Genomic DNA, 11,290 nt, shown 5'->3' on the forward strand with positions numbered 1-11,290 from the left:
CACTCAGCCCCTTTGTAAGGACAGCCCTCAACCAGTGGGGGCCAGGAGTCTGGATAAATACCCCTAAATTGTCGCAGGATGGGACAGTTCTGAGGTGTGTTCCACATTGTTTTCCTCCTTCCCCTCACTTCTGCCTCCAGGGATCACCTCTCAAATAAACCCCCTGCCCCCAAATCCTTGTTTCAGGGCTGGCTCGGTCAGTAGAGCACGTGACCCTTGATCTCAGGGTCATGATTTCAAGCCCCACGTGGGGTATGGCGCCTACTTAAAAAAATATATATTAAAATATCAAGCAGTAGGGCCTCCTGTGGGTTGATTCTGGAAGCATTCATTTACCGTACTTCACTCCATTTTTCATGAGTGACCTAATTGTCAGCCAATGTGAAACTTCCCACCTGTTGTTATTGTAGTGATCCCTGAAAATTCTGTGAAGGAAGTCCTCACGGCCCCTGGTACCATCAAAGACAGAATCAAGAAGTTGCTGGCTCACAAAAACAGCATGAAAAAGAAGATAAAAATCAAAAATGTCATCACAGAACCTTCTGGAACTCCTGCCCCTGAGGTTAACCTGCAGTCCCTCAACTCTGAAGAGAGTGTTTCCAGAGGTAGGAACTCTGATGGAGGAAAAAACCGAAATGAAGAGAGAAAGAAAGAGGGGCTCGAGGAAAAGAAGAGAAAGGAGAAAACCCTGAAGAACCACGTGGAGCGGGAGCAAAGCCTTCGAGGAGATGTGTTTTGTGAGTAACACTTTGGTTATTTTACACATTTTATCAAAAGCGAATGGTGATTTCTCCTGGCAGGGAAAGAAGGAAACATGGCTTCATGCCTGCCGTAACACTAAGGTTCGGTACTGATTCCAAAGAAGCAGGGTTCTCTGTAAGTTCTGGAAATGAACATCCCCTGCAGATCCCAAATCGTATTTGCTGCTGTGGGAAACAAGGAGGTTAAGTCCTTTCCCCTTCCCTGGGGGGCTTCCTGTTTGATGCAGACCTTCTTTCCGCTCCCATCCAAGTAAGCACGCTTGCCCTGGCTGTCCATGCTGCACACCCCCAGACCAGAGAGACCTTGGATCCAGTTGGATCTGCCAAGCTCTGCCTTTTTACTTCTCGAAGGCACTTTCGACCTGCCCGCTCGATGCAAGGGGAATTTCGCAGCTGTGAGGTTACAGGTTAAAAAGCCAGAATGACAATTGTAGAGGGGAACATTCTAGAGAGGAGCTTAAATTTTCTCCCTGAACTGGATAACTGCCCTTTTCACCCATTGCTGTGCAGAGCCCACAACTAAGTCTCAGCCCCTCCAGGACAGTTTCCATATTAACCCCCTCTCCCCCACATCCCCAGGCGGAAACTTGGTGTTTCATTTTCACCAGGCATTTGTTACTGCCCCTATTTTTTTTTTTTTTTTTTTTTTTTGGCCTTGTCTGCCCTTGGCTCCATGGCTGTTGGATTTAACCAAATGGAAAGCAGACGCAGGCCCACTTATCCAAGAACTAGCATAACGATGGCATTGTCTCCTCGGAGAGAGAGCGAAAATCTCAAGAGTGTATTTCCAAACCCGGGTGAGAAGAGGCACGTTACTAGTGTAGATGCTTAGGTCATCTTCGGAAAACGATGTTTTAGACACAGAAACTGGAACCAGTGTGAATGCTTTGGGAATGTTCAGGAAAGTCTGCTCTAACATAGTCTGTACTCAGAATAACAGGATAAACCTCTGCTCGGTCGTTCGCTCACACCTCCTTAGCATGCGAGGGTTCAGGGCTTTTCTTAACTGACCAAGTGTTCTTAATTAGCCCCGAAGGTGAACGCAGCGGGTGAATTGGGTCTGGTTCTGGTCCAGAGAAAAGCTGTCACATCCAGGCTGGAACACAAAGGTAACTGATACCTTCATTTATGAATCACTGCTTCATTCCTAAGCCCCCGAGGGAAAAATCGTTACATCTGGACACAGTGCCAGTAGGAAGAGTAGGTCCTTACGGGGTCAGTACCAATGACGACAGTATAGGAAGGCTGTCTTCCCTCCACCACGCCCGCCTGACACCGAGAATGACACATGGTATATATGTGAAGATAGATGAAAATGACCCCTTTGCTTCAACTTCAACACCCGAGGGCCCACAGCCTGAAAATGACCATGCACTGAATTCCGGACGATAGTGCTGCGTCATAGACAACCCCAGACCTTCGGTCGCCTACAGCCACTGTTTATTTTTGCTTATGAGTCCGTCAACCGGCTGAGTGGTTCTGCTGATCCGAGCTGGTCTGGGGGGGGCTCACCCACGGGTCCGCAGTCAGCTTTGGTCCCACTCGGTGACTTGGCCGATCTTAGCTGTGCTCCGGGCCTCAGTTGGGACAACAGAGCTGTCTCAGCTCTGCTCCGTGTGGTGACTCATCCTCCAGCGGGCCAGCCAGGCTTGTTCTCGTGAAGCAGTGGCAGGGTTCCAAGAGAGAGTGGAAGCACACGGGCCTTGTGAGGGCTCGGCTCAGAGCGGCCACAGCATCACTTTCACCGTATTCCGTTGGCCAAGGCAAGTCCCAAGGCCGGCCGGGACTTGAGAGTTGGGGAAGGCGCTACAACGTCATATTGCAAAGAGGGTGGAGACAGGGAGGGGTAAAAATTGGGACCGTTCTTGTGATCAGGCTAACAGAGCCTCATCGTCAGGAATCTCGTAGGCGTGATCCCGGGTTCCTCTGAGTCCATTTAGCACTTTGACTACCTGTGACAAATTATATGTGGCATCTCTACACAGACACCAGGGGAAAGCCTATTTCTGTATTTATCCCTTTATTTGGCATAAATATTCACGCGTCGATCTTCCCTCCCCTTTGCAAACTCTCTTTTACTTACTGCTGTGCATGTCCTAAGCTTGTGCTAATTTGACCGCCTTTTGTGTTTACCCCATGAGTACATTCTCCAGTTCGGTCCCTTTGGTTTATAGGAATCTCCACCATGAAGGTAGAGCCTCTCTGGTTCAGTCCTCCAAACTTAATCTGAGAAGCTTCTACTAAAACCTCTCCGAAGGCTAGTGACCCAGCTCCTACAGGCATCTTGTTTTCTTCCGTATTTCCCCTAAATGTTCTGTTTTCAATTTTATTTTATTTTTAATTTAATTTATTTATTCTGAGCAAGAGAGGCAGAGAGAAGGGGAGAGAGAATCCCAAGCAGGCTCCATGCTGTCAGCACGGGGCCCGATGCGGGGCTCGATCTCACAGACCATGAGATCATGACCTGAGCCAAAACGAGAGTTGGACGCTTAACCAGCTGAGCCACCCAGGCGCCCCTCAATGTTCTTTTTTTTTTTTCTTAAGTTTCTCTGCATCAAACATCTTATTATCCATTTTCCTGGTTAGGAAGAAAATGTTTCATAGCTCAGGGAATTAGCTACATTCTCCACATGCTTAGAACTGCTTCTGCTCGGCTCTCCACTTGCTAAGTGACATTACTAAATTGGCCCCTTTTGGATCCCCAGAATGACCAGGTCTCTTTTTTTACCTTTTCTTCCATGATCCTTAATGAAACACATAAAGTTTACTCAACTGTCAAAGGTCCTTGAGTAAGGTCCCTTGGAGCACTCAGTCTCAATTAGAAGACTCGGTGGGCTCCCCAGCTCTTCAACTTGCTATTTGTTGGAGTAAAAGCACCACTCTTGTCTAAGGTGCTGTCTTAGGCTGGATTCCCCAGAAACAGAATTTGTGTGCAAGTGGTTTACGTGGGAGGCGGTCCCAGGAAAGAATGCCTGGGGAGTGGGAGCGAGAAGGAGGCAATCAATAGTGCGTTATTAAGAACTTTTCACTGGGGGCAACTGGAGCCCAGTCCCATTGGGGAACTCAATCCCATTGGAGCTCAATCCCATTGGGGAACTCAATCCCATTGGAGCCCAATCCCATTGGGGAACTCAATCTCATTGGAGCTCAATCCCATTGGGGAACTCAGTCCCATTGGGGAACTCAATCCCATTGGAGCTCAATCCCATTGGGGAACTCAATCCCCTTGGGGAACTCAATCCCATTGGAGCTCAATCCCATTGGAGCTCAATCCCATTGGGGAACTCAATCCCATTGGAGCTCAATCCCATTGGCGAACTCAGTCCCCTTGAAGCTCAATCCCATTAGGGAACTCTGAAAGCCAGTGTAGAACACACAGCTCAGAGTTGTCCTATTGGAGGACAAGAGAGCTGGGTATTCATACACCATCTCCCATCTGACAATGATTAATGGCCGCTCCCGGGAGGGTGTTAATTCCCTGGTACTCCTGGCTTGCCATAAAAGCAGGGAAGGGCACCACTGTGGCCACTGGACCTCCATCCCAGTTGGACCCTCTGCAAGACCAGAGAGAGCCTGGATTCCAATCTGACTTCAGGTCCATGTTCAATTCCAGGGACTTATGGTCTTACCCAAAGGCAAGAAAATTGCGGTATCTGTCCACCAACACCTGTCCATCAGTGGTTGAGGGTTTTCTTGGGGAAATAGCTTCCTGGTATTCTGGTCTGCCTGGCTTGATCCGAGCATGCTCCAGCAAGAGAATACCCTCACACAGAGAAATTGAGCATTCCGCAGATTGTCCCGAAGGATCTGACAAGGTCTGCACTAGGTCGTTTGGGTAGGAGAGATTTTCTGGCCCAAATTTTACAAACTCTTGCCTATATTCTCTGTCTCACTTTGCTCACAGGGCTCTTGCCCATTACTTTTTTTTTTTTTTTTTTAAGTTTTTGGTTTTGCTTCTCCTTTATTTAAGATCACAACAGAATTTGGCCAGAAGGACTCCACAGGTTTAAATTGAAGCAGTATCTGGTTTGACACTGTCCTTAAGGCCATTTCAGCGGCCGTGATCTGTACTCCATGCAGCTGTTATGATTTTGTTAAATTAATATTTGTCAGGCAGAGCTCCCCGGGTGCCAGATAGCTCAACAAAAGACCACAAGAGAAATTGAGATAGAGAAGTTTATTACTCGCAGGTCCTGTAGGAGCATGGCACGCCTCGAGGGCCACACAGGGAAGTTGAGGCAGGGTGCTTAGAGAGAGAGGCGGGACCTAGAGCACAGGTCTTTATTAGTGGATTGGTCCGTTCAAACCAGAAAGATCTGGGTCTTGGTGAGTCCCAAGGGAGTCTTATCTACAAGGGCTGTTGGGAAGTCATATTAGGAACTTAATTAGCTTGTGACTCAGCAGGCTGCTCTCTAGGGCTCGCACCTGCATGAGGGGCAAAAATCCGTTTTAGGACCCCGTAGGCTGTTTGGCCAAACCAGATGGTTGCGGACGCAGCAATACCGTGGAGTAGCTTAGCGCGATGCTCAACAGCTGAAAATACGGCATTTCCTTCCAAAGCTCCAAATGTCAGACGTGCTTCTAATACTCTTCGTGATTATACAATGTACCCTTTTTCTTAGCAGATTTAAATATCTCAGTTGACTGCAGCTTTGAGCACGGGGTCTGTGACTGGAAACAGGATATAGAAGATGACTTTGACTGGAATCCTGCTGATCGAGATAATGGTATTTGGATTTTACTGTTTCGTGTTCTCTGCTGTGTGCTCTGTCCTCCGTACAGGTAAAGAAGGCTCTCCAGTGACGGAGGGTTATTATTCCTATCTCTCGTTAGGTCAGCGTTTGTCACCTTTGGAAACTTCTAGACCTTCCGAAGTCTGCCCTGATGAATGGCTCCGTTGGTTCAGTATCTGTGTCCCGCCTTATCCCTCTTACCCCCACCCACCCACATACAGGATGTTCTAGCAAAACTTTTCCATAGTCACTCCTGCTGCCGAGAGACAGATGTTAGAACTCGTGAACATTTTTGACTTATAAAGAAAAAAAAAACCCTATTTTTTAAGTAATCTCTGTGCCCGACGTAGTGCTCAAACTCATGACCCCGAGCTCAAGAGCCACATGCTCTACCAAGTGAGGCAGCCAGGGCCCAAGAATTCACGTACATTTTAAGAGTATTGGGGGAAGGGTAGAAGGAAGCTGTTCTTTTCCCCAGTTTGGCAGCTCGTGGTGCTCTGTAGTTTTTGTTTTGCTTTTTGTGGGGAAATAAATCTGGAAAGGAAATATGACCTCTGCCTAAACCTGAAGTTTTAGTAAAGCCACCCCTCAAAGTAGCAACACCATGATGAGCATCGGGTCAGCAACCTGAACTTCTGGACTGAATGTTCCCCTCTGTCGCTTGCAGATTCCTTTCTGGCCGCTCACACTGGGATTTTTCTTGACTTCAGCTCTGAGCTGTGGAATTCGAGCACTTTCCACTTCTTGCTTAAACACTATTGACGGGCCCTAGCTTTCCCCTTGGGTAGAGCATTTTGGCTGACACAACCCACTTGGAGCATAAATCGAGGCCCTGTCTCCTGAGGCTGACAGGTAGAGGTGTAGGTAGAGACATCTCTGGGGACTCGACTTTCTTACCAATCCATTTATTTATTTGGGAATCTACAAGTTCAGCCCTCAGTTACAAGATCCTTCTCCTGGATCCTTCCTCTAGACTAGTTCCTCCCTTAGACCTTGCCTTTCAAGCCTTCACACGCAACCAGGAAACCTGGATATCCCCCAACAAAAATTCCTTGCAAAACTTGAGATTAGGGTAGAGGGGGTACATCTCACGCGGCAAGTTGTGTGAGTGGAACTATCGCCGAAGATTCAAGGCAGGTTTAACCAGTCCCAAGACCATATATCTTGGGAGAGCCTGTCTGGTCAATAGCTAACTTGCATTTCTCCTTTCTTCCATCATGACATCTCCAAGTTTCTATCCGCCAGAGCCACATCATACAGGGAGCCCGTAGGTTATTCCAGAATCTTGACAACTCACACAGTCAGCAGGGTCTTCATGTGGAGTTTTCCAGCAATGGAAAGTCCCCTGTTGACAAACGCGATTCACAAATGGCCTCAGGCTTCCCAGCCTTTGTGTCACTCAAATCGTACGTTCTTCCCCACTGCGTCCCGTTCGGATCTCTAGGTGGGCTCGTCTTTCCCTGAGGAAACGTGGGATGAATCAGCATTTCTAGAAGGATAAAATCTCAAGGACAAATCAAAATGGGCTTTAGGTGAGAGAGTAGGGAAATCTGCCCCGGTGGGTCACAGAAGAGAGGGTGTCACTGGTGGAGTGGCAGTGGCTAAAGTGTAGGATGCCTACGTTTCAGATTAGCAGGAGAATACTTTTTAGTACATCTCAGACAGGTTGTTTATCTGAAATTCAAGCTCTCCTGAGCATCCTGTATCTTTATTTGCTGAATCAGGCAACCTGAGCAGCTGGGGAAAAGACCAGACAGTCCCTGAGTCCAGTGAAAACTAAGGCAAGGTCAACCTGGGTCCTGCAAGTGACGCTGGGAATGTACTAGCAGAAGATTCCGGGCCCCCACCCCCTACCCCCAGTGCATTCCTCCTGGCTTCCGTACGAATTCTTTCTTTTCGTCAACTTCTTTAGACCCCCATTCCCTGAGAGTTTTTTGCCCAGGTTCTTCAAAGCCACAAGCAGAGGACTGAAGATGAGCTATACTTAGGACATGGATCTTAGAAATAGAAGGAGGTGTGTTCCATTCCTCATTCGGAACTCGGACTGATACGTTACAGGCGGTAGTTGAGCTCCATGAAACCATTAGGACAAATTCATGTATGTTGTGGATTAAATACCACCCTACCTAAGGAGCTGGCCGTCATACGTCTCATTGACTCTGTGGGAAAATGCAGTCCAAGGTTCAAACAACCAAGGTGGAAAGTTCTGGAACACGAGTTCTCCATCAGCTGCCAAAAGACTATTTCATTAGATTCTCACCCCGTCTCTGCTTACCACCGCGCTTTGTGTGTGTGGACAGATCCCTCCGTTTGTCTAGCCTTCGCTTTCCCTTTCCGTACCACAAAGGATTTCAGCTCTGTGATCCCTAAAATCCATTTTAGCATGAAATTGTTTTTCCTGTGTTGGAAATGAGAGAGACTTCAGCTTTCCCTACAGGAGACTATCATTCATTTTTTTTTTTCATTTTGTTTTTTATAAAAAATGGTTTTTTGTTTTTTTAATGTTTATTTCTTTTTGAGAGAGCGAGAGAGACAGAGCAGGAGCAGGGGAGGGGCAGAGAGAGAGAGAGGGAGACACAGAATCTGAAGCAGGCTCCCGGCTCCGAGCTGTCAGCACAGAGCCCGAGGCGGGGCTCGAACCCACGCACCGCGAGGTCGTGACTTGAGCCGGAGTCAGACGCTTAACTAACTGAGCCACTCAGGCGCCCCCTATGTGTTTTTTTAAGATTTTGAATCCGGTTATCATTCATCTTCTGTGCTATTCTATACCCCGTAGCCAGACCCTTTACAACGGCCTCGTTAACTGCGCATTTTTCTTCTCTTGAAGCGGTTGGCTACTATATGGCGGTTCCGGCCCTGGCAGGCCGCAAGAAGGACATCGGCCGCCTGAAACTCCTGCTCCCGGACCTGCAGCCCCAGAGCAACTTCTGTGTGCTCTTTGATTACCGGCTGGCCGGAGACAAAGTCGGGAAACTTCGAGTGTTTGTGAAAAGCAGTAACAACGCCCTGGCATGGGAGGAGACCAGGAGCAAGGACGAAAGGTGGAAGACGGGGAAAATCCAGTTGGGGCAAGGGATCAGCGCTCCCAAAAGTGTAAGTGGAAAACCAGTGTCACGTGGGATACTGACATTCTCTTGCAGTGACTCAACAAACAGAGGGGCGGTGGGGCCCTAAAGACGAGCGAGACTTTTTCCCTATGCTTCGAGAGTTTATGTTCTGGAGCAAAATAGGCCAGGCGGCTAGGCAGCACAGCTCGCGATAACACCCGTCAGGTGCGTGCACCGCACGTGTCATGGAAATGACACACGTTCGTGTGTCCGGCTCCTCACCAGCGTCCTCCCAAACCAGACTCTAATTTTACATGTATAACTTAATATGTAAAAGAATGTCTTGCTCATTCATTCTGTGCCCAGCACTGATCACGATGAGTGGAAGCTGCAGGGTCAGTTTTTTTAAGTGTTTGTTTCTTATTTTTATTTTACTTATTTTTTATTTTTATTTTACTTATTTTTTATTTTTATTTTTTATTTTATTTTACTTGAGAGAGAGAGAGAGACAGAGTGTGAGCGGGGCAGGGGCAGAGAGAGGGGGAGACACAGAATCCGAAGCAGGCTCCGGGCCGTGAGCTGTCAGCACAGAGCCCGGCGCGGGGCTTGAACCCACGAACCGGGAGATCGTGACCTGAGACGAAGTCGGACGCTTCACCGACGGAGCCACCCAGGCGCCCCAAGCGTCTGACTCTTGATTTCGTCTCAGGTCATGATCTTATGGTTCACGAGTTCGAGCCCTGCGTCAGGCTCCATGCTGGCGGTGCCGAGCCTGCTTGGGATTCTCTCTCTCCCCCTGCCTCTCTCTCTCTTTTTGTTTCCCTCGTGTACACGCTCTTTCTCAAAATAAATAAACAAAACTTCAAAAGAGCTGACCTATTTACAATTACACCAAAAATAACAAAATGCCTAGAAATAAGCTTAGCCAAGGAGGTGAAAGGCCTGTACTCTGAAAACTATAATTCATTGAGAAAAGAAAGTGGAAGATGACACAAACAGATGGAAAGATATTCCACGCTCATGGACGGGGAGAACAAATACTGTTAAAATGTCCCTCCTGCCCAAAGCAATCCACAGGTTTAATGCACTCCTCACCAGGATACCAATACCATTTTTCACAAAACTAGAACATATCATCTGAGAATTTGTATGTACAAATTTGAGGTCTTTGTACAAAAGACCTCAAATAGACCAAGTGATCTTGAAAACGAGGAACAAAGCTGGAGGTATTATAATCCCAGGGCTCAAGATATACTACTGCTGTCACATATCAACACAGGATGATAGTGGCACAAAATAGACACATAGATCAACGGAACAGAATAGAGAGCCCAGAAATAAGCCCACACTTACGTGGTCAATTCATCTATGACAAAGGAGACAAGAATATACAATGGAGAAAAGATAGTCTCTTAATGGTGTTGGGGGAAACTGGACAGCTGTATGCAAAAGAATTAAACTGGACCAGGGCACCTGGGTGGCTCAGTCGGTTAAGCATCTAACTCTTGGTTTCAGCTCATGGTTTGTGAGATCGAGCCCTGTGTCGGGCTCTGCCCTGACCACGCAGAACCTGCTTAGGATTCTCTCTCTCCCTCTTTCTCTCTGCCTCTCTCTCTCTCTCTCTCTCTCTCTCTCTCTCTCTTTCTGTCTCTCTCAAAGTAAATAAATAAACTAAAAAAAAAAAAAAGAATTGGGGCCCCTGGGTGGCTCAGTCGGTCAAGTGTCCGACTTTGGCTCAGGTCATGATCTCGCAGTTTGTGGGTTCAAGCCCCATGTCGGGCTCTGTGCCGACAGCTCGGAGCCTGGAGCCTGCTTCGAATTCTGTGTCTCCCTCTCTCTCTGCCCCTTCCCTGCTCATACTCTGTCTCTCTCTGTCTCTCAAAAATAAATAAATGTTAAAAAAAATCTTTATTAAAAAAAAAAAAGAATTCAACTGGATCACTTTCTTACACCATACACAAAAATAAACTCAGAGGGATCTAAAAACCCAAATGTGAGACCTGAAACCAAAAAGTCCTAGAAGAGAGCACAAGCAGTAATTTCTCTGACATCGGCCATAGCGACATTTTTCTAGATACGTCTCCTAAGGCAAAGGAAACAAAAGCAAATATATACTATTGGGACTACATTAAGATAAAAAGTTTCTGCACAGCAAAGGAAATAATAATCAACAAAAAAGTAAAAGACAACCTACTAGATGGGAGAAGATGTTTGCAGACGACATCCAGTAAAGTGTTAGTACCCAAAATATATAACGAACTTCTAAAACTCCACACCAAAAAAATCCCCAAATAATCCAATTAAAAAATGGGTAAAAGACGTGAAAAGACATTTCTCCAAAGAAAACCTACAGATGGCCAACGGACACATGAAAAGATGTTCAGGATCACCCATCAGGGAAATGCAAGTCAAAACCACAATGAGACACCGCCCCACACCCGTCACAATGGCTAAAATCAAAAAGTATTTGTGAGGATGCAGAGAGAAAGGAACCTTTGTGCCGTGTTGGTGGGAAGGCAAACTGGTGGCAGCCAGTGTGGAAAACGGTGTGGAGATTCCTGAAACAATTGAAAACAGAGTTCCCATATATGATCCAGTAATTTCACACCCGGGTATTTACCCGAAGAAAACGAAAAAATACTAATTTGGAAAGATATATGCAGCCTCGGTTTATTGCAGGATTACTTATGACAGCCGAGATCTGTTTTAAAAAGTTGTGGTAACGGGCAAAAAAGAAAAACTATCAGTC

At 46.9% G+C, this 11,290-nt stretch overlaps 1 protein-coding gene across 2 annotated transcripts in view; it reads left to right on the top strand.

Moving 5' to 3' along the window:
• Positions 1-11,290, top strand: part of EGFL6 (EGF like domain multiple 6) — a 55,626-nt gene that overhangs the window by 42,673 nt on the left and 1,663 nt on the right. Inside the window, exons 8-11 of one of the 2 annotated variants that reach the window (XM_053891831.1) lie at positions 411-737; positions 1,790-1,870; positions 5,384-5,488; positions 8,322-8,587. In XM_053891831.1, coding sequence (XP_053747806.1) covers positions 411-737; positions 1,790-1,870; positions 5,384-5,488; positions 8,322-8,587 — 779 coding nt within the window. The remainder of the gene's footprint in view (positions 1-410; positions 738-1,789; positions 1,871-5,383; positions 5,489-8,321; positions 8,588-11,290) is intronic. The other variant, XM_053891832.1, reaches the window with a different exon arrangement.

Source organism: Panthera pardus, unplaced genomic scaffold (genome assembly GCF_024362965.1).
Source record: "Panthera pardus isolate Hobbes unplaced genomic scaffold, ASM2436296v1 HiC_scaffold_27, whole genome shotgun sequence".
Lineage (NCBI taxonomy): Eukaryota > Metazoa > Chordata > Mammalia > Carnivora > Felidae > Panthera > Panthera pardus.